We start from the raw sequence: 25,907 nt of genomic DNA, 5'->3' as shown, positions 1-25,907 counted from the left end.
TCACCCCCCAAACGGACTCAGTCATCCCAAAGGCTGCAGGAAGCAAGGATGATTCCATTCAGTAGGATAGTGGCAAGCAGAGCCCAGGGCTCAATATTCACCTTTCTCCAGCTCCCCAGGCACAGACCCCCAACTCCTTTCTCTTCCAAACCAAACCCACTGCCACCGACTCAATTCCAACCCATAGTGATGCTACAGAACAGAATAGATCCCCTCTGCCACTCTAAGTCAGAGCTGACTCACAACAGTGAGTTTGGCTTTTGATAGATCTAGATCTAGATATGTAGATGTAGACATGAGATCTAGATAACATAGATAATAGATATAGATGATCAATATAGATATGAAGCAGACTGCCACATCGTTCTCCCGAGGCCACTGGTAAGTTCGAACCAGCCATCTCTGGCTTGGCAGCAGAGCACTAAATCATTGGGCCACCGGGGTCTCCTCCTTTCTCTTTGAGGAAATGAAATGGGAATGAGAGCACCTGGCTGAGGTGAGGTCGCAGCAGCATGCAGCTTCCCGGCTCCTGGGGATCAAGGCTGCCCACCTCTGCAAGGCCCTCAGAGAGGGAAGGCAGAGTCCTGGCGTTGCTCTCTGCGCTGAAGCCCCAGAATGTGGATGCTCCAGTAACCACAGCTGCCTCTGCCACCTGGAGTCCTTGTGCCTCTTCTTCACCCACCTCACTCAGAGCTTCAGCAACTCCCCAGCCAGCCCCTTCTCCTGGTTACTGTGCCCCACAACACGTGGCACCTTCCTCCGCACACACTGCCCCTCCGCAGGCGTGCCAGGCCTCCCTGCCAGACGGTGAGGGCAGGGAGGGGGCTGTCCCCCTGTTCCCGGAAGATCGCCCACACCTGGCGCTGTGCCTAGCACCCAGCGAGGGCGTCATAAATATCTCCTGAATGATTCATTCATCCCTTTGGGAGAGAAAGCAGGACCCCTACGTGGTTAAGAGCATGGGATTTGAAGTCAGGAAGACCTGAGTTCAAGTCCTGGCCCTGACCTTTGACTCTGTGACCTTGGGAAGATGCTTTCCTTCTCTGAACCAGTGTCCCTGTGTGTATCATGGTGTGGTCACGGCCCCAGGAGGCCCTGGCTGGGAGAAAATGAGTTGCTGTCAGGGACCAACACAGACCGGCCCAGGGTGACAGCTCAGCCTGGCACAGCCTGTGGGTCTGCTTTCTGTGGCTCCTGAACCCGTTTTACAGATCAAGAAACTGAGGTCCAGAAACGGAGGCTGCAGCGGGGGCTGGGCTCCTCTTTCTGAGCCCTAGGCCATCACCGCACTTCCTTCGACCCCCATTTCCCTTCATGACCCACCCCCACCCCCGCACTGGCGCCCACGGGGCTCCAGGGTGCGCTTGGGGAAATCTCTGGCCGAGACCCTGGGAGCGGAGGGCGAGTTCGGGATTGTCACTTTAAATTAGAGAGAGGGAGCGGGTGGCGAGCGCGAGGGAGCAGAGCGCGCGGCGGGCTCCTGGGAGCGTGCCCGGACTGCGGCGCAGTTGCTGTCCGCCGCCCGGCTCGCCGAGCCCCCGGCCCGGCCGCGTCCTCCGAGGGGCCGCCGGGACACTGCGGGGACGGGGACGGCGCGGCGGCGGCGCGGGGCCCCGCGTGGGCGTGCGCTGCGAGAGGCCGGCCGGAGCCCGGGCCGCAGCCGAGCCGGAGCGCAGCGGCTGCCCCTCCGAAGAGCGGGTGAGTACGTGCCGCGGGCCCCCCGCGCCCCCCGCGCCGGCTGCACGCGCACCGCACCGCGCACGCCGCGCGCCCTTCCCCGCACGGGCTCCCCGCGCACTGCGCACCCACCGCCCGGCCGCGTGTGCACTCCCGCGCCCTCCCGCCATTTACACGCCGGCCCACGCCAGCGTCCACACACGCCCCTCCATTTCCCACTGGGCGACCCTCCCATCCCCTCCGCCCGGCCCTGGCCTCAGGTCTCCCCCGAGGCAGACTCCAGGCCCTGCATTCCCTGAGATCCTTCTGGCCGGAGCTCTGGGTCTTCTGGAACTGTCTCAGGGGACCCCGAGTTGTGAGAGGGACCAGAGAGAGAGCCCTTAGCCTGAGTGGGGACTTTCTAGGCGTTCCGGGGGAGACATGCTGCTGTGCTGAGCCTTGGAGTATGAAGCTCGCCACCCAGGGTTGGGGGGACGGGGGGGGGGCACATAGATTTTGGTTAAACCGGGGCTCTGGGTGGTGGTGCTGAGTTTGGGACCCAGAGCAGGGAGCCTGCAGCCAGCCAGCCCTCTTCCTGGAGTAGCTGAGGGACTCTATTCTCGCAGCCACCCCAAAGAGCCTGGGGAAGCCGCACCCCAGAAAGCCGGCCATGGCGGTAGTGGTGGGAGGGGTCGGTGTCAAAGATCCGCAGAGCAACAGCAGGCCTAGAAAGAGCCTGGGGGTCCCCCCCTTCCTATTAGAAATGGGGCAAAGTAGCCCCGGGAAGGGGAGGAACCTGGCCAGAGTTGTTGGGAGAGTGGAGATTCCCAGGCATTTGAGTGTTCCACTTCAGTGAGTGTTCCAGTCATTTTGCTGAGCCTCATCAGCTCCTTGGGGGTGGGGGTGGGGAAAGGCCACCCCAGAAGGCTGTGGCGGCAAGTCCTGGCACACAGTAGGTGCCTGATGAATGCCAGCTACACACACACACACACACACACACACACACACACACACACTTCTGTGGTGGTTTCTGTGGGTTGTTTGGGAGTGGCAGCAGGATGTGGTATCTCAGAAAGTAGGGTTTGAGAGGCTCAGCTCTTGAGATTTGAGGGCTCTGTTGGGCCCTCCCCCTGCTGCTACCTTTTCCCACTGGCCCCAGGGACATGAAGGGTAGTCTTCAAGGGATGCAGGGATTCCCTGTCTTGGCCCAGAATTCCTGGAAAGCTGTTTTGTTTTTTGGTTTCTTGACAAGCCCAGGAAGGGGTTGGGAGCCTCCAAGATTCCAGCCAGGCAGGGGGTAGGGGTGAGGGAAGTAGCTGCCCAGAGGTCGGACCAGTAGGTTGATGATGTCTAAGAAACCGGAGCCCCCCTCCTTGGTACTGAACCATGTCGCTACGAATAATCTGCGTGCCCAGGGCCCCGGCGTCCGTGTCTGGAAAATGGGGGCCCGTTTTCTGTGCAGTCATCCGATCTGTAGTGGGTGCCTCCAGTGTGCCTGGTGCCCTGCTAAGCACCTATTGGGTCTAAATTCCTACAGCAGCTCTGCCTGATAGGCGTGATGGAGCCAGGATTTGAACCCAGAGCTGCTTGCAAGGGGTGGGGGAGGGGCAGTCCTGGAACATCTCCAGCTCCGTGCTCCCCAGCTCGCTGTGCTCCATTTCCTTCCTGTGTGTCAGGGTGCTGAGAAGCTCTGGTCCCAGGCTTTCTGGCCCCGGAGCTGCCTCATCAGCATCCTGATCCACCGCAGCTGCAGCCCCTCTGCCTGGCTGCCCTCCCAGAGACTAACTGAGTAGCCAGCGGGAGAGGGTATCAGGGGGTCTGGGCAGGAGAGCAGAAATCACATTGCCTGCAGACCCCTTCTGGCTCAGTCTCAGCCCCCTGACCATGACTGGTGACCTTGGGCAAAGGCACTGCCCTTCACTGCTCCCCTCGTTCCTCCTCTGTTGAGTGGGGGTAAGGGCAGGATGTGTCCCACTGTGGCCTTGGGGAAAGTAATAGAGAAGATGAGTGTGGTGTCCTGGCAGGGGTGGGCGAGGGGGGAGGGTGCTGTCATTTCTAACTGAAGCCTTCCTTGATCAGGCAGCAAAAAAGCCAGCCAGCTGCCAGGCCCTGCACCGGCCCTGCACCAGCTCCACCCCTGCTGGCTGGCTAGCTTTGGGAAAATCACTTAACCTCTCTGAACTTCCTCCCATTTAAAGGTCGCCTTACCAGGCTCATTAACATAGAGGCCTCCAGGGGCCAGTAGGCTGAGACCCTCTTTGAATGGGAAATTGCCCCGCATTTAGCCACTGGCAGCTCACTTTAAAGCAAAAAGAGCACAGGGGCAGCCCTGCTGGAGTCCTGCCTTGTGCTCTCCTGCTGCTCAGTCTAAGGGCAAAGGGACCTATTTGGATGGTTGCCAGGCCAGTAACCATAGCAGTTCATACTTGCCAAGCCTAAGTGACCCTCCTGGGGCTCTCCCTGAACAGCCATCTGCTTCCATTTTACAGCTGGAACAACTGAGGCTCAGGAAGATGAAGAAGATTGCACTTGGTCACTTACGCTCATGCAGGGCCAGATCTGGCCTTTGGAGCTGCATGCAGCTGACTCCAACCCGGGGGCTTCCTTCCTGTCCTCATGCCCATTCCCACCCCCGCACCCCAATAGCTCCCCCCAGAAACCACCCAAGGCTTAAACTGCTGGCTGGAGGGAGGGGGGTACCTCCTCCTTCACCCAAATCCCAGTTTCTGTGAAAGGCATGCTGTGATGGGCAGGGGGCAACGTGGCGTCTGGAGCCTAGGTTGGATCACCTTGGCCGGATGAGGGTGCCTCAACAGCAGAGGCTTGGCCCAACCAGGGGTCCTAGCCCCCGCATACCACGTAGACCTTGCTGCTGGGATCTGACCTGCCCGCTTAGCTGGCATTGGCTGTCCCAGCTGGACCTCCCTCTCGCTAGGTCAGCTGTGCCAGGTGAGAGGGAGAGAGGGCTGCTGAGGAGGCTTGGGTGGGCAGGCTGGCACATGTATGGACAGGTGTCCAGGTTCCCCTTTCTTTGTTTATCAAGTGTTGCTGTAAGACAAATAGCCACCAGGGGGGTGGCTTTAGCAAACCAAAGTTTATTCTCTTATAGTTTAGGAGGCTAGAAGACCAGATGTGCGGCTAGAGGTGTAAGGGAAGTCTATCTCTCTGTGTGTCCACTCTGGGGAAAGGTCCTGGGCTCCTTTCAGCCTGACATCCCTAGGGGATCTCCACAGGTCTTGGCATCAGTATCCCCCCTGGGTCTAGTAGATTCTCAGCACAGGGACCCTGGGTCCAAAGGATGTGCTCTGCTCTTGGTTCTTCTTTCTTGGTGGGAGTATGTGTTTTTGCTCTCTGCTCCCTTCCCTTTCCTTTGACTTCTTGTAAGACAAAAAAAGGTGATGCAGGCCACACTCCTGGGAAACTCCCCTCCATCAGATGAGGGCTGTGACCTGAGTTAAGGCATTGCACCCTTCCCTCACTCCTCAAATGGGTTAACCACGTTAGATGACAGTATGGGGGATCATCACATAACTGCCACCTTGCATCATCGCATAACTGCCAAGCCACCGAGGAGCATGGCCTGGCCAAACTGACAGCATATTTTGGGAGGTGACCCCTGTCTATCAAGCTCTCTCACCAGGAACCAGGGCCACCTGGGGCCTGCCAGGTGGGTCGGTGCATGCTTGAGCAGGTGGCCAGTAGATGCCCAGGAAACAGCTTGACAGCCATGTGCCACCTACAGTAAGCCCAGGCCGGTAGAGCCTATGATTTGGGCTGAAGTCCTGTTCAGTGGGTTTATTAGCTGTATGGCTGCAGTAAAGCCTGTCCGACCTCAATAGGCTTATCTGAACATCAGAGGTAATGGACCTTGTGGGGTTCCATGGTAATGGGTGGAGCTGGTGAGGTAGGAGGCGGGTCTCAAAAAAGTTCATGGAAAAATCCATTTGGTTCTCATTCAGTTCTTCGATGAAGGTTTGTTTTGAGCCCCCCCCTCCCCACGCGTCTTGCCGCTTGAATATGCCAAGTGTTGAGAGCTGCTTTCTTTGGTGCAACCGTGCTCTGTGAGGTTAGCTATTATTATCTTATTATCATCATCTCGAGCCCAGGTCCCAGGCATGAACTCACTGGAGTCAGGATGGGTGAAGCACTCTCATCCCCATGACAACCGCATCACCTCATGGGGAGGAGGGGGGTGCTTGTCAGAAGAAGAGTGAGAAAGTGGATCAGCCTTTCACTCCTGGTCTTGTGTCCCAAGGACTTCCTGCCCTGGAGCTTGCTGGACAGTTTATCTGGACCAAGTCACCCCAACTGCTTGGCTCCCAAGCCCCAGATGAGTGGGGTGTCCAGGATCCTGGAATGCCGACTCCGGTCCCCAAAGTAGACCAGACGTCTTCCCAAGGTGACAGACTGACAGGCTACAGTCCGAGGAATGTAGGCCCCGGGCCTGAACAGGGTTTGATACGTTTTGTGCATTGGCTGCAACATTTGAAAATGAAGAAACTGCTCCTTTCAAAGAACAAGAAGTTTAATCCGGGCGCCTGGCTTTTCTTCAAGAAGCAAGAAGCCTTCCCTCTGGAGCCAGATAATCGCCCTATCCCAACTTCAGCCCTTGATTGAAATTGCCTGGTCCTGCAGGCTTGTGCGTCTGTAACCCACCCTCTGAACTGCAAGGGAGTCCAGAGGTTGGGAGGGAGGGGTTGTCCGCCCTTTAGCACATTCTTTCTCTGCCGCCCTCTGTCAGACTGCCCTGCCCCACTCTGAACAAGTCTACCAACCACATTTCTTTCTCAGCATAAACATTTCTCTGTCATAAAACAATGCGAGGTCCCCTGGGTTCAGGAAATGGCTTGCATGTGTTCTCAGACCTTCTAGAACAACTTCATCAGACCTCAAACAAAGTCCCAACTGGCTGCCATTGATTCTGGTTCGTAGCAACTCCACAGGACAGAGTAGGACTGTCCCCTAAATTCCCAAGGCTGACTCGTTACGGGTGCAGACAGCCTCATCTTTCTTCCAGCCGGCAGCTAGCGAGTTCGAACCACAAACCCTTTAGGTTAGCAGCCAAGAGCTTTCATGACTGCATCACACTCTCCCCTAAGCCTGCCTCAGGAGCATAACAAGGTTCCACCAGAGAGTGTGACCCCCATATAACCCATGACCCGAAGGGTCAATTCCCAATCTCAGTGGCTGTAAAGGAGAGTAGAGCTGCCCTACAGGGTTTCCTAGGCCGTCAATCTTTACAGGTACAGATCGGATCCACTGCGTGGGTTCAAACCGCTGACCTTTGGATTAGCAGTCAAACTCTGGGCTTCTTGTATGCTACATGATTATACTAAAAAAATCATCCTGAGTTCAGGTAATTCTAGCAACGACTACCTTTTCAGCGTAAATATGTCCCATACAGTAGTTGGGATCAAAATATACCAAAAGGGTCACCTGAAATTGGCATGCAGCTGCCTGCCCTGTGTTTCAAAAGTGGCATTTTGAAGAAAAAAAAAAAACCAACAACACCAAAAAACACTTTTTTTTTGACCCCCGAAGGCTGAGTGAATTCCAGGGTGATGGGCAGGCAGGGTGACAGGCCGGGGTGGGTGGTCCTGCCCTGTTCTCTCTGCTGACTCTCTCTCTTCCCTTCCAGCCACAGCCCCTGCAGTGGGCATCATGGCCGTGGGCGTGGCAGAGTACCACTTGAGCGGTGAGTCCCAGTGACCGGTCTCTTCCCCATCCCACCCTGTGTGTCATCTCCAGGGACCCTGGCACCTGAACTGGCCTGGAGGTGTCAGTGCAGCATGAATAATGGCCCCATTGTACTGATTATGACAGTCAGTGACCTGCCCACGGTCACATAACCTTAGGACCACCAAGCCCGGGCCAGGCTGAGGTCCCACCCCCCACCCCAACTCCTGTGGCCCCTCTCCCCATCGATAAGACTCCTTTTGGTTTGAGGAATTGTCTCTGGTGACATTTGACCCACTGCTCCTGGGGGGATGGGCCCACTCATCTGGGCCATTTCTGTAGCCTGGTAGGTAGCCAAGGAAACCCAGGAAAGTTGATTAGATTAATGGACCATTACTGTGAAGAGAGAACCCAGTCCCCCAAGGGGCAACTATGTGGGATGCAGCTCCCACCTTCCTCCCTGGTGCCATGGCAGGCATAACTAATCAATCCTGGAGAGCAGTGCTAACCTGGAGGCACCCAACCTGTTCCTGCAGCCCTACCAAACCATGGTTCATAATATCAGAGCTGGAACAGGCATGCCCTCCCCTTTACAAATCGGAAAAGCGAGACAGTACATGAACAGAAGCACTGAGGCAGGAGTCCGGGTCTTCGTACTCCCCACCTAACTACGCCCAGCCTAAAGGCTCTGCGCCTCTCCAGCCTCAACAATGAGCTGAAGGCTGTCTCAGAAACCACCTCGCCCTCCCTAGATGAGCATCCATCCTTACTTCTCTCCCAGAAGCCACCTCTCTGAGCCTCTAACCCTCATCTGTGAAACAGAGCCAAGGCCTGGCTGTGTCCCCCAGTCACAGGTGGAGTGCCGATCTGAAGCCAGTCTGTCTTGGCAGCGGCTTCCTCATCCATAGACGGGGACAACAACACCCGCCGTCACTCTGAGGACTCGGTGGGTTAATCTCCGTGAAATTCTTCAGCCCACCAAGACGCTGCTGTCTGGTCAATTGGGATTCATAGCGACCCTATAGAATTGACTGGGACGGGCCCGGGGGTGGAGCTGGGGGCGTTTACAGGAACAGACTGGCACGCCTTTTTCCTGTGGCACTGCTGATGGGTTCAGAACACGAATCCCCGACGCCATGAGGGCTCCCTGCTGAGAACCCGAAAAATTCCCTGTCATCGAGTCAATGACGACTCATAACACCCCCAGCGGGACAGGGTAAAGCCCCGTCTGGTCTTCATTGCCCTCGGAGGGCCTGGTGGTCTCAAACTGGTGACTTTGTGGTTAGCAGTCCAGCATGTAACCACTACGCCGCCACCAAGGCTTGGGTTAGAATGGGGCCCCGTTAATGGGAAAGCGAATGGGCTTCATAAGGAAAGGTGTTGTTACTGATCCCACTGCCACTACGGTTCATTGTCAGGACTCCGTTTAGTCCTCACTGTCCCTTGGGAATCCTGCCTGGGGCCACCCCAAGCTGGGCAATTCAAAAATGATCACACAGATGAGCATTCATTGCCTCACCCTCTCTTGCCACCTTTCGGATGTCTGCTTGACTTAGAGTGGACCAGGCCTGCATGTTTTGTGCCCCGAGCCCTGTCCTACTTTTCTGCCAACTGGCTTCTGTCTCTCTGTGTCCTGGAGTCTTGAGGAGCTTGATGTTGTTGGCTACCCCAGCCAGGCCCAGTGCCCACTGGCCAGTCCCCTGCCAGAGCCCAGACCCAGCTACTGACACGTGACAGAGGCTGTGTGCCCCTCAGCAGGACCCTCACATGGGCACAACCCTCTCCAATTTAACCCATCAATGAGTCACCCAGTCCCCAAAGTCAGAGCTGGGCCTGGGACCTGCCACACACCTGCTCACTGTGGCTTTGTGTGACCCACAGCTCAGCTACACCCAACCAGCAGGAGACATCAGGCTAACCAGACTGACTCATAGTCCCTCCAACCTTGTTGGCCTGTCTCTATTTGTCCCTGCTCCCCCAGTCCCCGGCTTTGATTACCATGTGATTTTTTTGCATCAGAATACTGTGGTCATACCACCTTGAGGATCCTCCCCCTTCTCTTAACAAAGCTGGAAGCTTTGCCATCCCCATGACCTCAATTGTCGTCCCCCTCCCCCTCTCCCGCCCCCTCAGTCAGATCTTCAGGCTGTTTCCAGCTTTCTGCTGCTTAAAGACAGCCTTGATGACTCAACAAGACAGCGCGCGCACACACACACACACACACACGTGCGCGTGCTTGTTGAGATTTTTCCCTTCAAATAAATTCCCCTGGGGGTGGGACCGCTTGTAGTCATCTCTGTTGTCAGAAACTGGAGCCCAGCCAGAGAGACCAGGTGACCAGGAGGTTTGCTGGGGACCCAGGTGCCTGCTTCCAGCTCCTGTCATTTCTCAGCTCTGCTCAGAACCCAAAACTAGACAGACGGCCATCAGACAGATTCCAACTCCTGGTGATCCTGTAGCTCGGGGTAGAACTGCCCCTGTGGGTGCCTGGGGCTTTAAACTCTTCACAGGAGCAGACAGCTTGTCTTTCTCCCAAGGAGCAGCTGCCAGCTTTGGCGGGTGACCTCAATGAGTAGCCCACAAGCCACCAGAGCTCCTCTGTTCACTGGGGTTGCTAACTGCCCTTCTCCAGAGCTGATCCGGTTTAGGGTTGTGGATTCCGGTTTAGGGTTGGCTGGTCTGAGTCTGAGCACCCCCCCCTCCAGCCCCCCTTGCAGTTGCTGTCACCAGGGAGTCCTGCTGTGAAGCTGGCAGTGCAAGCCCTCCTTGACAAAGTGCCTGTCCTCCTGTCTCCCCCACTGGGCACTCTGCTCGCTGGGAAGCGTTCTCAATGCTTTGCACCCTTTCTGCCCTGACTCCCAGTCTGCCATGGCTACCCACCCAGCTTTCTCCTTCCTAGCTCAGCTCCAGGAAACCTACTGGGCTGCTCCCCACTGGCCTCCCATCAGTACATTCTCACAGCACTAGACTGTGAGCCACTTGGGGAGCTACTTGGGACTGTTAACCACAAAGTCAGCAGTTCGAAACTACCAGCCACTGTGCGGGAGAAAGATGAGGCTTTCCTCTCCCATGGAGTTAGAGTTGTGGAAGCCTGCAAGGGCAGGCCTACCCTGTCCTATGAGTTAGGAACGACTGAATGGCAGTGAGTTTGATTTTCTGGTTTGATGAGTATCTGGAGGACTGGGACTGGGGCTTGGACTGGCTGACTCATCCACCCCGTCTCGTGTGCCCACAGCAAATGCTCACTAAATAGTGTCCCACCCCTGAAACACCTGCTCCAGGTCTCCCCACCCTGCTGACTTGGCGGCAATGACAGCTGCCCCAGGGGTCACTGATAAAGCTGCCCTTGCCTTCCAGTCATCAAGAGCCCCCCCGGCTGGGAGGTGGGCGTCTACGCCGCGGGGGCCCTGGCGCTGCTGGGAGTGGCCGCGGTGAACCTGTGGAAGCTCTGGACATCGGGGACTTTCCCCAGCCCCTCCCCATTCCCCAACTATGACTACAGGTACCTGGAGCAGAAGTACGGCGAGACCTACGCCCAGGCCAGGCAGAAGGTGAGACTTCGAGGCCCTATGAACAGCCAGCTTCTTCCCGCTGACCCACCCACTAGATCCAGTTCCTAGCCCTGGGCTTTTGTGATTTTGGACATGGTTGTTGGTGTGGACTCTTGGCAGTTCCCGGGAGACCGTGCAGAACCGCCCGCCGGGCTTCCTAGGCTGTCATGGCTCTAAGCTGTAAAGCCCCCAATGTCTTTCTCCCACAGCCTGCTTTCCCCGGCACAGCTGAGTGCTTAACCGTTGTGCCACCAGGGCACCTCCCCCTGTCCTAGGAAATCAACCAATCCTTGGGAAGATACAGCAAAGCATGTGAGAGGAGAAACACCCACACTCTAAGCCACCCAGAGAGGCAAATGGTCACATTGTTTCACACTGCCAAGAGTTAGATACATTCCTTTCCAGTCCCTCCACTGGGAGACGCCCTTCCCCAGCCTTTCTTCCGCACACAGTAGGTGCACCTTCATACTCGGCTCCAGCACTTTCCCACACAGGGGACTCTCACCGCAAACAGCCTGGGATGTGGATGGCCTCTGGTGGCGGAGGCCTGGTGTAAGGAATGTCCTCATGAATAATGCAGCAAGTGTTGGGTGGGTTTGCAAACATTTGTCTTCATTTGGGTTTGTGCTCGCTGACTTCTGATGGCTGCCCGGATGTGGAATTACCCTCCTGGCAGGCAGGACAGACGTTTTGTTTGTGCGTTTGTTCTTGTTTTTAGGGCGCGCAGTAAATCCTGTTGAGGGTGGCATCACTGAACTTTTCTAAACTCCCTGTAGGCTTCCAGGGGGCACCATCGCAATTAGCTATCAGATCGGGGGTCTCCCTGCCCACTCACTCACTCACACACTCAACCCTTCACTCGAGTTCCTGGGGGTTGTGTCCATTGACAGACCTTTTCCATAGGGCACTCTGGCTTGGGCAGCTGGATCAGAAGCCTTCCGAAGGCCGGTGGGTCCTGCCTGCTGCGTGGCTGGCGACATTCAACCCCGCGGGGGGGGGTGTTTGGGGGACACAGGATGCGAGAGAAGGCCCAACAGTTGTGGTTGTTTGGTGCTGTCCAGTCAGTCCTGACTCACAGTGAACCTATGCATCCCCACTGAATGGAACGCTGCCCGCACCAACCTCACAACTGCAATGTGTGCGTCCGTAATGGCAGCCTCCGTGCCCATCGTCTTCCTCTTTACCAAGCACGATGCCCTTCTCCAGGGGCTGGTCTCTCTGCAGCACAGCAGCCACCACGCGTCTGCCAGCCGGTGGCACTGTGCTGGCCTCTGCATTGCTGGAAGCCATGTCACTGGTATTTTGAAGGCCAGCAGGGTCACCCAAAGGGAGCAGGTTTCGGCAGAGCGTCCAGAGTAAGAGCAGACGAAGAAGGAATCAGTTGTCCCCTTGAGAGGAATTAGCCACTGGGAACCTTATGGACAGCGCCGAAATGGTGACAGCATGCCCAGCAGTAGGGAGCTGCTAAAATAAACATGCCCCTTGCTCAATAGCAATCAGGGAACCATTCAAAAAGGATGCCCGTGAAATCGGCATAAGAACTCAGAAGCTGCTAATAGCACAGAATCCTTGTTTGCTCCCATGGCGAGGCCCATTTAGGAAGCCATGTAAATGTAAGTGTCTCTGGATCGTGGTGGTTTGGTCTTGTGTCAGCGCTACGCGGCAGTGCGGAGATGACCCCCATACACACACACACACACACACACACACACGGTTTTTCTTGGCTGTAATCTACAGATGGGAACCACCAACCCTCCCGCCCGCAGCTGAGCACTAAGCCGTGTCACCACTAACCCAGACCAAAGAAACCACCCCCACCCCATGGAGTTACCTCGGCCTGGGGGATCCTGTCGATCCAGGGTTGCCAAGGCTGTCAATCCTTGCGGGAGTAGATGTCCTCATCATTCTCCCTGGGAGCAGCTGGTGGGTTTGAACCCCCAGCTTGGCCGATAGCAGCATTATCCAACTTGAACGCTTCCTCAGGTTACAAACACAGTCTGCTTAAGCAACCACAGTGGAGCTAGACCCTAAATACTCCCGCACATTCCCCCTGCCAGGCACCTGGCTGCCAACTGCTTTCCCTTTAAAGCCAGGGGTTCTCAACCTTCCTCATGCTGCGACCCTTTCATACAGTTCCTCATTGCTACTTCATCACTGACATTTTGCTACTGTGATGAATCGGGCGACCTCTGTGAAAGGGTCGTTTGACCCCCAAAGGGGTTGTGATTCCCCAGGTTGAGAACCGCCGCTCTAGGTCAACCTCATGACCCTGAACATTTTTGTACACGGAATACATTCTGCAGGAGGAAAAGCATCCTTCTGTTTTAACCAGAACTCACTGCCATGGAGCAGTGCCGAGTCCCTGACCCCCTGTGGGCGTCTGAGACGAGCTCTCTACAGGAGTAGAAAGCCCAGCCTTTCTCCTGAGGAGGTGCTGCTGGTTTCAAACTGCTGACCATGCAGCTCGCAGCCCCACTCATAACCACCATACCACCCAGGCTTCTGGGTTAGGAGGGGAAAGCAGGTGACAGGAAGCAGCCTCAAACAAGGCTAAAAGGATGCACTGTTTGTGTCTCCTGGGAACTTGGAAGGGCCCGGACTGCCAGGACTTTCCTCCGCGCTTCACCGTCTCCTAAGGACCCACAACTCTGGACCATGTGATGCATCTTAACTGTTGTTGATCTCCTTTCTCCTCACCGACAGAGAGCACCTGCCTGGACGGCCCAGCGGGTCAGCGCTCGAGGACCTCCCAGCCGCAAAGGCAGCCTGGGTGTTGAGGACACCTTCGACAGCATCAGTGAGCTGGGGCCCCTGGAGCTGATGGGCAGAGAGTTGGACCTGGCCCCCTACGGGGCCCTGCGGAAGTCCCAGTCCGCGGACTCCCTCAACTCCATCTCCTCCGTGAGCAACACCTTCGGGCAGGACTTCACGCTGGGCCAGGTGGAAGTGAGCATGGACTACAACGCAGCCTCACACACCCTCCACGTGGCCCTGCTGCAGGGCAAGGACCTCCTGGAGCGAGAGGATGTCAGCTTCGAGTCCTGCTTCATGCGCGTCAGCCTGCTGCCCGATGAGCAGATTGTGGGCATTTCCAGGGTGAGTGGGGTGAAGTGGCGGGGGGGGGGGGGGGGCGGGGATACTGGAATGGAGATGTCTTTGAGCTCACTGGCCTCCCCAAGGCAGCAGGTCTGCAGGACCAGGCTGGGCCTGAGGAGAATGCTAGAGAGGGGGTGGGAGGTATCACTGATCCCCAAGCTGAAGGTGGGGGTACTAGGGAGGTCAAAGAGGTTTTCAGCCTCAATTTGGTTGAGGTGTCTGTCCCCCGAGGTCAATCAAACTTGGGGTCTTGGCGGGAAAGTTTCCCTTTGACAATTCAGCAGGGTTCATCCCAGAATGGCCTATAAGGCGTTACCACCCAGGTACACAGTGATGAGGGCAAGGTGGGTTCAGGGAGGGGGACAATTTGGTAGGAGCTGTGACCTTCAGACAAGGGCATGATACTCTAAAGATGAGTGGAAGTGTGCCCCACCTCTCAAGGGTGACCCCCACTAGCTGACCCACCCAAAGCCAGGGGCCAGGGGAGCCCCCAGGGGTCTGAAGGAGGGAGAGCGAAGAGTGCCATGCTGGGAAGAGAAGGGGAGATGCCCAGTGCACCCCAGCAAGAGGGGACAAAACTAACATGTTTTTGTTGGGTGCCATCGAGTTGGTTCCGACCCACAGCGACCCTGTGCACAACAGAAGGAAACACTGCCCGGCCCTGCGGACAACGGTTCCTCTGCCCGAGCCCATGGCTGCAGCCACGGTGTCCGTCCATCTCCTTCAGGGCCTGCCATGAGGTCCCTCCTGGTGTCTCATGATGACACGTCCAAAGTATGTGAGACCAAGTCTCACCAGCCTTGCTTCTGAAGAGCAGCCAGCCTGTACTTCTTCCAAGACAGATTTGCTGGTTCTTTTCCAGCCCCGTCATTCAAAGGCACCAATTCTCCTTTGATCTGCCTTCTTCAATGTCCAACTTTCTTCTTTTTTTGCATAGGAGACCACTGAAAATACCATGGCTTATGTCAGGTGCACCTTAGTCCTCAAAGTAAACATCCCTGCTTTTCAAGACTCTCAGGAGGTCTTGTGCGGTGGATTCACCCCATGCTGTGAGTCGCTGAGTGGTGCCCCGTAGCCCAGTCCAGCAGTGCACAATTAGGGGCTCCGTGAGGGTCCGAACCTGGGGAGGCCATGTAGCCTAGAACCCAGAACAAGAGGAGCCTGAGGAGCTGCAGGACCAGACGTGCCTCTGACACCTGAGACCCACCCGCTGTATCTGCTCACTGGACTGTGCCAGATACCAGCTGACCCTCCGCGGGGACAGAGGCTATCTGTCGCTCCTCTCGGGTCTAGAACTGACCACAAGCCATGTGTATGTGGGTGCCGTGTGGGGGTGGCACAGCTTGAGAGGCAGTGCAGCAGGTGGTTCAGAGCCCGGACCCTAGAACTTGACTGCCCGGGTTCAAATCCTGGCTCCACCGCTTCCTGCCCTTATGACCTGGAGGAGGTCACTTAAGCCTCTGTGCCTCAACTTCTCCATCTGCCAGTGGGGTCAGAATCGATGGATGTATGCTTAAAACCAAGCAAAATCTAACTCACTGCCATCGAGTGGATTCTGGACCCTCTAGGACAGAAGAACTGCTCCTGTGGGTTCCCGAGGCTGTCAGTCTTTCCGGGAGCAGAAAGATACTTTCTCCCGAGGAGCAGCTGGTGGGCTTTAAGCATTGACATCCCAGTCAGCGGCTCGTCCAAGTCTTAGCCCACAGCTTAACCACCAGGGGCTGACTTGGTTGAAAGGTGTGTGGTGCCCAGAGGCCCACCACCTGTGTCCTGGGCTTCTTGTAGGACTATGGGTATTTCTGGATGTTGGCAGCTGAAGCCTGAGGCTTACAGAGCCCACCCCAGCTGGGAGTCTCCCATCTCCTCCTGATGGGGAAACTGAGGCCCAGTGAGTAAGCAGGAGGTATGAGATTCGAGGCAGGAGTTCATGTCCTCCATTCATGTGGCAAAGCCTGGAGGAGACCGGGGGCAGGGGGTGGCGCAGGGGCAGCAATAAAGAGGCCAGGAGAGGCCACTCAGGAATGCTAGTGTCCTGAAGCAGGGGCTGGCTGGGGAGCCTTTCCGATCCCAGGCAGTGGGAGCAGAGTGTGACTCAGGCGCCTGGAGACAGGAAGGCAGGCTTCTCAGCCTTGCCGCCTGGCCAGTCCCATTGAGTGGGTGGGTGGCTGCTGCAGACTGGGCTGACCCCCTGCTAAAGGCCGGGTTCCAGGGAGGAGAGTTTCTCTATTTAAATGCTGTAGAGCGATGACTCAGGCAGCGCCCACAGAAGGAGGAGCAGTGTCCGTGGGTGCAACTCCCGAGGGGGCCTCCTTGCAGCTTTCTGGGAGGAGGCCAATGATACCCATCAGGTAGGACAGAGCTAGGAAATAGAGCCTTGCCTAGTCACCACATCCATCCGTCCATCCATCCATCCATCCATCCACCACACATCCTTGTATCTATCCATCCACCCATTTATCTACCCATTTGTCCACCGCCCATCTGTCCATCCATCCATCCATCCATCCATCCATCCATCCATCTTTACATCCCCTGACATTTAGGAGTTCTGGGCCAGACTCTGCAGTGCACCGGAGTGCAGGCACAGACACAGTTTAGCAGAGTGTGGGGCTTGGGGAAGCTGCTACAATGACTGTTGTGGAAAGAGTAGCAAAGACAGGTGTGTGAGGGGGCTTCTAGGAGGCCTGGTGGCCTAGAGTGGAGCACCTAGTCCTGCCTGAGGGCCAGAGAGGCACCCTGGAGGAAGTGGTCCCCAGGCTGAGCCTCAGAGGATGAGTGGAAGCTGACCGAGTGGAGGAGTGAGATGGGAGATGGGGACCTGGTGCCAGAGGAAGCCTTGGACAGAGGCCTTGCAATGAAATGGTTTATCCCAGGGGAATGGGGAGCCACAGAAGGCTCTTGAGCAGTGAGTGAGATGAATAGATCTGCATACGAAAGGTCACCCTGGAGGTGGTAGAGGAACATCAGGGGACAAAGTGGGGTCCTCTGCTGGTTGGAGTCTTGCTCAGGGGGTTCTTGACTGCTCTGGTCCCATGGGACCTCCCACGCCTATACCCCGCCTGCCCAGCTGACTCCAGGAACCCTTTGTAGAAGCCACAGGCAGGCCCAACTTCCAGGATAGCCTGAGCTGCTCTGCCACAGTGCTAGTGGCAGCCTCCAGGACTGTGGGCCCTTGCCACTAGGTGCCACGTGGACCCCAGCTCGCTAGGCTGACCCGGAACCTCACAAGTCTTCAGACTGAGCAAGTCATCGTCTCCAGGGCCTGCTGTTCTGGGGCTGTCAGGAAGAAGGGTTGAATCTGAGGCTGTACTGGGCTCTTTGGGTGGGAGATGGTGTGCCACGTGGCCAGCGTGCAGCTACTCCCTCTGCACCAGGCATCAGTGTAGTAACTGCCCATGTTGTCTCGTGGGGGGGGGGGAGCTAGGTGCCCTTGAGTTGGGTCTGGTTCATAGCAACCCTCTGTCCAACGGAACGAAACAATGCCCAGTCCCTCACCCTCCCCGCGACCGTCCCTGTGTTTGAGGCCATGATCACAGTCATTGCGTGAATCCATCTCTGCCCAGCTCCCCTGCCAAGCAAGATGTCCTTCTCCAGGGACTGGTCCTTCCTGGTGATGTGTCCCATGTGCGTGAGACCAAGTCTCCCCATGCTTCCTTCTAAGCACTCTGCTTACCCTTCTTCCAAGACATTTCTGGCTGCCACACGCAGTCTCTTCTCCAGCACCGGCATCAGAGGCACTGCTTCTCCTTGGTCTTCCTTCCTTGTGTTCCGCTTTTACATGCAGAGGAAGCGATTGAAAAGGCCATGGCTTGGGGCAGCTTGTGGTGGCTCTGATGACAGACCACTGAGGGGACAGAGGGCTGGTGAGCCGGGGAAGGTCAGGGGTGAGCCCCCAAAGGAAGGATGACGGTGGAGGATGTGGGGACCACAGAGCTAGGCCTCTGGCCCCTGCCACTGAACGCCCTGTCCAGTGCTCTGTCCTCACCTTGAGGTTTCCCACAAGACTTCTTGAGAGCGTTGAAAAGCAAGGATGTTACTTTGGGGGCTAAGTTGTGCCTGACCCAAGCCCTGGTATATCCAATGTCTTCATCTGCATGTGAAAGTTGGATGTTGAATGAGGAAGACGGAAGTAGAATCGGCGCATGTAGACCGTGGTGCTGGCGAAGACCGTTGAAAGTACCGTGGACTGCCAAAAGGATTAACTGATCCGTTTTGGAAGAAGTACGGCCCCAATGCTCCTCAGCGCAAGGATAGTAAGGCTTCGCCTTATATGCTTTGGACTTGTCAGGAGAGACCAGTCCCTGGAGAAGCACATCTTCTCTGGTGAAGTGAGGTGGATGGACATGATGATGCACCGGTGGACTCAAGCCCAGGAACAGCTGTGAGGATGGTGCAGGCCCAGGCCGTGTTCCGTTCTGTGGTGCATCAGGTCGCTGTGGGTCGGAACCGACTCGATGGTACCTAACAACCACGGGCCCTCGCTGCCACCTCTTCTCCGCATTTGGAGCTCCTTCCACGGCCCTTTCTTCCTGCAGATCCAGAGGAACGCCTACTCCATCTTCTTCGATGAGAAGTTCTCCATCCCCCTGGACCCCGTGGGCCTGGAGGAGAAGAGTCTGCGCTTCTCGGTGTTCGGCATCGATGAGGACGAGCGTAATGTCAGCACAGGGGTGGTGGAGCTGAAGCTCTCTGTGCTGGATCTGCCGCTGCAGCCCTTCCGGGGCTGGCTGTACCTTCAGGATCAGAACAAGGTGAGTCTGACCTGCCACCACCGCCACCACCACCACCCCCCAGCACCTTAGAGTCCCACAGCCCTTCCCCTGGAAGCTCTAGAAGAATCAGGAAAGGGGCCTGCGTCACTGGCTGCATGCAAAGGGAGGGGGAAAAAAACCACCCTGACCACTGCTGGAGAGGAGCCTTGGTAGTTGGGCTGCTAACCACAAAGTCAGCAGTTCGAAACCACCAACCGCTCTGCGGGAGAATGATGAGGTTTTTTACTCCCATAAAGAGTTACAGTCTTAGGAACCCACAGGGGCAGTTCTACCCTGTCCTAGAGGGTCAGAATGGCCTCAGGGGGCATTTGATGTTTTTAAGCTACTATATTTCAGCCATTTGTCACACAGCACAGGAAACTAATTCGACCTTTTTCTCATCCTTTGTGACCATCTTTCTCCTGAGGAGTCGCTGATGGTTTTGACCTTCCAACCGTTTAGATCTCAGCCCAATGAGTGACCATGATGCCACCAGGGCACCTCTGGCAGTTTGGTGTTTTTGACCAACCACTGTTGACAGCTCTTCGTCTGTTCTTACCACCAACCCTTCGGAGGCTCAGCTCTCACTGGGCTTCGAAAGGTCAAGGAAACACTCCTCTGGCCCTAAGTGGGTTATTGCAGACCGAGGCCAAGCCCCAGTTTATCTTTTGTTGAGTGTAGCCACGTTGTTGAAGCAAATGATTTCCCAACCCCAGTCTCCCTGGATCATTTGGCCTTGCATGTACCAAACATCCCGTGACCATGGAATGTTGGCTTCTCCTGGAATAAAGCCACATCTGTGTGCTCCACTTGGTAGACACCCAGGCAGGGCTTACCCCAGCCTAGCAGCAGGCCGAGGGGCTGTGTGCTCTGTGGGGTGGGAGGCCTTTCTGGCTCCTCATCCTGGGCCCCACACCTCCCCCTTCCAAGTCTGGAAGGAAAAGCCACCTGAGCCACCCACCTGTCCCCAGGCCGCCGACGCTGTGGGTGAGATCTTGCTGTCCCTCAGTTACCTCCCTACGGCCGAGCGGCTCACCGTGGTGGTGGTGAAGGCCAAGAATCTCATATGGACCAACAACAAGACCACAGCTGGTAAGGAGGCTGCCCCTGGCAGTCCAGTGGGGGGACAGGAGGGCACCCAGAGGCACTGGCAGGTGTGAGACATGGTGCCAGCCTTCCCCCCACAGCTGGTAAGGAGGTTGCCCCTGGCAGCCCAGTGGGGGAACAGGGGGACACCCAGAGGCACTAGCAGGTGTGAGACACAGTGCCAGCCTTTCCCCGCCTCCCACGGCTTTTGCTGAGCTCAGAGCTATGCCTGGCAGGAGGAAGATGGCTCCAGTTGGGAAGCAGGGCTCCATGGGATGAGGAGAGCTGAGGGTGGGACAGAGTGATGGAGGACGGGGTTACTGACTGGGCAGGGAACCAAGGTGGACACCTGTGTGTCAGAACTGGGCTTCACAGAGGCTCCGTAAGCAGAGGACCAGTGGCAGGATAACCCCAGAAACCCCCAAAGAGAACCAGAAGCCCCCAGGATGGGGTGGGTGCCAGGTCTGCTGGAGCCTGTGCATCTCAACTCCCCTCCCCTCCCAAAGCTCCAAGCCTGGAGGCATTTGTGCCCCCCCCCCCCCAAAGACTGAGCCCTGGAGGTCCCGGCCCATTAGGAGGTGGGATCTGGGAGGATCCACACCAAGGGAGACACAGTCAGGTCTCCTGGTGGGTGGCAGGTGCTGGGCAGACGGCGCCTGTTATTTCAGAGCTGCTTCCTGAGTCAGAATCCGCTGACTCAGAGGCCATGATTCAAATGGCAGGCACTGGGGCTGCTGAGCTCCCAAAGCACCCCCTCCCCTGTTGGGGGGTAGGAGGGGAGCAAGTGTGTGGGCCGCGCAGCAGGCTGCTGGAGCCCAAAGCCCAGTGGGTGCACGTGCATGCCTCGTCTTCTCCTGTGTGAAATGGGCATCCCAGAGAATGGTGGGAGATCTTGGCCTGGGCAGAAAGGCTGAAGCAGCAGGAGGTGGAGCCAGGTGGGCAGGGCTAGGAGGAGCCCCTGTGTGAAGCTAGTGCCCTCAGCCTGGTCCCTGCCTGCCCCCCATAGACCCCTTCGTCAAGGTGTACCTGCTGCAAGATGGGAGGAAGATGAGCAAAAAGAAGACGGCCGTGAAGCGGGACGACCCCCACCCAGTGTTCAACGAGGCCATGATCTTCTCTGTGCCCGTCAACGTGCTCCAGGTGAGGGACCAGCCCCGCTGGCCACAGCTCCCCACCTCCAGCTCCCAGGGGCTCCCGCAGCGGGAGGTGCTTTCCCCCAAACTTTTCCCCAAGGGGGTGTGAAGCATTAACCGAGTGCCCATGGGGTGACCACCTGCATGATGGCGTGTGCGAGGGACGCAGGCGCCCATAGGGGACAGACAGTAGAGTTCCCAGACAATCCCAGTCCACCCAGACTTGGCAATCAGGGGAGGTGTCCTATAGGTGAAACTGCTTTGCTGAGATCTGTAGGAGCTGCGTGTGCAGGGCCTGGAGACCAGCCAGCCCAGGGGCAGGGAGTGCAGGCCATAGCTCCCCCTCCCTCACCACCACCATGCAAGGTCCCACCCCCAGGGCCCCTATATTACCCCTGGCTCTCAGAATCCAATGGGCCCCAGGACTACTCCTTCTCAGCAGGGGAAATCATAGCCCAAGATTAGGGAACTGCAAAGAACACCTGGGTTGGACCACACCAGTGGCCCCGCTTACATGCCATTGAGAATGGGGAGCTCACTACCTCCTCAACTGGCAAGGAGAAAATCATGTCCAAACCCCAGCCACCCTGTAACCCTAGGGCTGTACAGAGCCCACCTAATCCCCACCCCCACCCCCAGGAGATTCCATCTGGGTTGAAAAGCCCCATCTCACTCGGTATTGTGGCCCTACCCAGTCACCCTTGGAACAGCTGCCCCTTGTCCCCTGCCTCCCCCGCAGCTCCATAGGCCCCCAAACGTAGGCACTTAGCCAAAGCAGGGAGGGAAATGGGGCTGGGATCTGGTTTCAGCTTCACACCATGATCTCAGTGAGGTCCCTTCCAGTCACCAGCTGTCACAGCAGGCATGTCACAGGCCTGGCCACATCCTCAGTCAGAGGAGCCTGGCTGCCACCCAAAGCCGGCGGCGCTCTGTGGGAGAAAGGCCTGGCTAACCAGTGCTCTACTTAGGATAGGGTCATTCTACTCTGGGACACGAGGGGGCATTGCCAGCCAGGACCAAGTCAGACCCTGCCAAGCTCTCTGCCCATTTCAACCCCACGCAGTCCTCCAAGCTAGCAAACCCACTGCCCTGGAGTTGACTCTGACTCACGGCCGCCCTGTAGGACAGAGTAGAACTGCCCCTCCTCACGCCCGCCCCACCCCCACCCCCGGGTTTTCCAAACTCTTGACAGCAGTAGAGGGCCTCATCTTCCTCCCTCGGAGCAACTGATAGGGTTAAACCACAGCCCTTGTGGCCAGCAGCCCTAGGCTTACTTTATTCACTGCGCGTGAGGATACCCACTGTTTTACACATGGTTGGGAAACTGAGGTATCAAGAGCCTGAGTCACTGGCCCAGGGGCTCACAGTCAAGCAGTGTTGAGGTAGGGTTTGAACCCGAGGGGTCTGGCTCTCCCCAGGGTGTGGGCTGTGGGGCCAGGCAGACCAAGTTCAGGGCCCTTACTCTGCCATTCCTTTGCTGGGTGGCCTCAAGCAAGTCCCTGTACCTCCCGGGTGGTGAGAGCTCCGGGAGCAGGCCTGGCACCTCCCAGGTGCCTGGCATTTGTGGACTAAGGTCCAGGGGTCAAGGAGGACCACAGGCAAGGCGCAGTCCCCAGCACCCATGTTCCCGACCCCCTCCCCAGGACCTGTCTCTCCGCGTGACGGTGGCTGAGAGCAGCAGCGACGGCCGTGGAGACAACGTGGGTCACGTTATCATTGGGCCGTCGGCCAGTGGCATGGGCACCACACACTGGAACCAGATGCTGGCCACGCTACGCAGGCCCGTGTCCATGTGGCACTCCGTCCGGCGAAACTAGTGGCTGGGATGGGCCCAGACAGGCACTGGAGCCACTCCAAGCCTGATGCCAAATCCTCTTCATTCTGCATCCTCCGTTGTCCAGCTGGAGCTCAAGTACCAGAGTAACCCAGCAGAGTCCCCGAGGGTCAGCGAGGTCCTTCTGTCCTGACTTCAGGGGACTCACTGGCCTGGCTACCTGTCCAGGGACCCAGTGTTCTCCCTCACAATGACCAGCTGTGGCCAAGCAAAGAGCCGGACCCTAGTCAATTGTACTACCACATTGATGTCCCCAAAGGGTCTGTCCCTGTATCTAGGAGGTGGACCTGGCCTCTTCCCTCTCCACTCTGCCTGGGAGTTAAGCCACCCACCAGGCTGGCCGTGCACAAGGAACTGGGCGAGCCTCGGGGACCATGTCTGTGCTGGGTACTGGTGGGATGACATGAACCTTAGAGCCCCTACCACCGAGGGCTATCAGCAGGATCTGCTCTGTGCTGGATGGCAGCCCTGCCATGCAGACTCGGGGAGCTCTCTGAAGACCAGGAGGCAGGCACTAGATGCTCCTGTGCTGTCAAGGAAAGAGACGAGAGCATTCCAGGCAAGGGGCCCACCTGAACCAGGGCAGGAGCATGAACTTGGACAGAGCCCCTGCAGGGACAGCAAGATGGACGTCCCATCCCAAATGCAGCCGTCAGCCCCCTTCCAGGAACACCAGCCTCTCCCTGTCCTGCACCAGCCCTGCTCCTGGTGACTCAGCGTGGAGAGCACTTCGGGGGCACTCTCTCTGGGACCTGTTCTTCTGACCGCACCGAGGGGACTTCAGAACACATATAGGGGTCCTAGCAGAATAAAGCCTCCAGGGACCCCGTGGTGGGAGAAGCATCATTGGCAGCAGACTTCTGGGAGACTCGGTGGAGCAGGGCCGTGAGGGTAGGGCCCAGTCTGAGTGGCAGCAATGAGGAGGGACCGCTGGGGCTCTTCTGCAGCATGATGGGAACCCAGGGCAGCTTGAGGGACATCCCTGGAGGCATCACAGGCCAGTCTGGGCAGGAGAGTCTGAGCCCCCGTGGTCAGGCTTCCAGAACATGATCTAAGGTATAGGTGTCAGGCAAGTGATTCGTGGGGGGCACCCTTGGGAGCAACCAGAGAGGAAAGGGAAGCAGGCAAGTAGGGACAAGCACTGGGTAAATGTTGGTTTCATCCCTCACTGGGGCTATCCTGCCCAGAAGCCAAGGGGCTGGGCTGTGGCAGCAGGTGGGGACATGGCCTCACTGGGCAACACCCAGAGGTCAGCTGGCCCAGGCAGCATAGACCGGACAGGGGAAGCTGTGCTGGACAGCCTGGGGCTTCTCCCAGCTGGCTGCCCAATGACGTACGGGCCTCTCACTGCTGCAGGCGCGTGCTGCACACCAGAGGGGCATGGTGGGGACCCGGTGGGCTTCCTGGAATGCTTCTAGAACTCAAATAAAGCTGGAGCAGGAAGGAGGGGGCTGCCAGGGGGCTCCTCCTTGGCCAAGATCACCTGCATGTGTCTCTTGCTTGGTCGTCCGGGAGCCAGGCCTCTCCCAAGTCACTACGCGTGTACCGCCGCCGCCTTCCCATCCTGCTGCCCTGTGCAGGAGCCATTGTTGGGGAGGCCTTCATGGGGACCATGGCCAAGAGGTTGCCTGGGAGGTGGGGTGAGTGGGGGTAGCGGCAGAGGGGACACCAAGACAGCTTCCTGCTGGTGACCCTGTGTCTTCAGGATGGGGCTGGTAAAGCACTCCTTGCCAAGAGAACCACAGAGACTAAAGAACTGCGAGAAACTAAGGCCAGGCCCACAGCCGGAGAGCTGCTTTCTGCTCACGGGGGCCCGGCGGCACCACTGTGGAGGGTTTCCAAGAGCACAAATCTGTGCTGGAGCAGACAGCTTCGTCTTTCTCCCAAGGAGCAGCTGGTTCACAACCCGATGCTTAGCCCACCGTGGCACGAGGTGCCCTCTACAAAAGGGCCAAACTCACCGCCATTGAGTCAGTTCTGATGCCTGGTGACGTTATAGGGCAGAGTAGAACTGCTTCCTGGGCTTCTCAAGACTACATCGTTTAAAATTTTTTTAAAAGACCAAATCATTAAGGGAGCAGAAAGCCTCCTCTTTCACCCTCAGAATGGCAGATGGGTCCGAACTGCTGACCTTGTGGTTTGTAGCCCATCAGGGCTCTCTGTATACAAGAGGAGAGGAGAGGCCCAGACCCTGCCCTGTTTACCCATTGGCTAGACTCCAGGATTGTTGCTGTTAGGTGCCTTCGGTTCCAACCCATAGTGACCCTGGGCACAACAGAACAAAGCAGTATCCAGTCCTGTACCCGCCTCACCATGGTTCCCGCGCTTGAGCCAGGGCTGCAGCCACGGTGTCGGTCCATCTCCTGGAGTGGAGGGCCTTCTTCTTTCCCTCTGCCCCTCCACTTTACCGAGCATGATGCCCATCTCCAGGGACTGATCTGACAGCAGGTCCTCCAACGTAGGTAAGAAGAAGTCTTGCCATCCTTGCTTCTAGGAGCGCTCTGGCTGGGAAGAGGAGGCGTGAAGGAGAAATGGGCATGGGAGAAGCCTGGAGGAGAGGAGGGCCTCCAAGGCTTGTGGAGTACTGGCACCCATGCATTGGGCTGCTCATCACAAGATCTGCAGTTCGAAGCCACCAGCGGCTCCTCAGCAGAAAGATGAGGCATTCTACTTCTGTAAAGAGTCAACGTTTCTGAAGCTCACAGGGCGCGGTTCTACCCTGTCCAATAGGGTCACTATGAGTCAGAATCCACTCAATGGCCCTGACTTGGATTTAGCTGGGGGAGCATCTGGGATGGAGGAGGGGGTCGGATGAGGTGCAAAGGGCCTTGGAATTACGCTTCAGGCCTCTGGGTCCCACCCGGGCACCGCAAGAAGTAGGGTTTGCCCTCTGAGGACCCCCCCCCCTGACTGATACCTATTTTCCCCCACAAACACACCGGACACCCCAACCAGAAAGCCCAGTGGGAGGATGGTGGTGCAGGAGGCTGGGTGGCCCAATGGGGGCAGCAGAGAGCTAATCTGGCGCTTCTTCTCAGGAGAGGGTGAGGACAGAAGGTGGCACAGAGGGTCTAAAGCCAGGGGCAGGTGGTGGCTGGGGTATGGTCACTGTCCCCAGAAGCCA

General features: G+C 57.3%; 1 protein-coding gene across 3 annotated transcripts; it reads left to right on the top strand.

The window, feature by feature from the left end:
* The first annotated feature begins 1,507 nt into the window (after positions 1-1,507).
* SYT12 (synaptotagmin 12) lies at positions 1,508-24,255 on the top strand. Of its 3 annotated transcripts, none has more exons than XM_075545304.1 (8): positions 1,508-1,698; positions 7,295-7,351; positions 10,690-10,883; positions 13,587-13,979; positions 18,515-18,730; positions 19,702-19,822; positions 20,823-20,956; positions 22,593-24,255. In XM_075545304.1, exons 2-8 carry the CDS (start codon positions 7,318-7,320, stop codon positions 22,764-22,766), a joined length of 1,266 nt encoding a protein of 421 aa, XP_075401419.1. In that variant the 5' UTR covers positions 1,508-1,698; positions 7,295-7,317; the 3' UTR covers positions 22,767-24,255. The 3 variants fall into 3 exon arrangements, with proteins under 3 accessions (XP_075401419.1, XP_075401417.1, XP_075401418.1); XM_075545302.1 differs by lacking the exon at positions 1,508-1,698 and adding an exon at positions 5,599-6,055; XM_075545303.1 differs by lacking the exon at positions 1,508-1,698 and adding an exon at positions 6,084-7,012.
* Positions 24,256-25,907: the final 1,652 nt, after the last annotated feature.

Source organism: Tenrec ecaudatus, chromosome 4 (genome assembly GCF_050624435.1).
Source record: "Tenrec ecaudatus isolate mTenEca1 chromosome 4, mTenEca1.hap1, whole genome shotgun sequence".
Classification (NCBI taxonomy): Eukaryota; Metazoa; Chordata; class Mammalia; order Afrosoricida; family Tenrecidae; genus Tenrec; species Tenrec ecaudatus.
The sequence above is the reverse complement of the archived record's forward strand: the minus strand, read 5'-3'. Positions and strand labels throughout refer to the sequence as shown.

Excerpts from the sequence above, each read along its gene's own strand:
- SYT12 (XM_075545302.1), top strand. The coding sequence starts at position 5,815 with ATGACAACCGCATCACCTCATGGGGAGGAGGGGGGTGCTTGTCAGAAG. Across the intron at positions 13,980-18,514 it reads AGATTGTGGGCATTTCCAGG|ATCCAGAGGAACGCCTACTC; the intron begins GTGAGTGGGGTG and ends TTCTTCCTGCAG. Across the intron at positions 19,823-20,822 it reads CAACAACAAGACCACAGCTG|ACCCCTTCGTCAAGGTGTAC; the intron begins GTAAGGAGGCTG and ends TGCCCCCCATAG.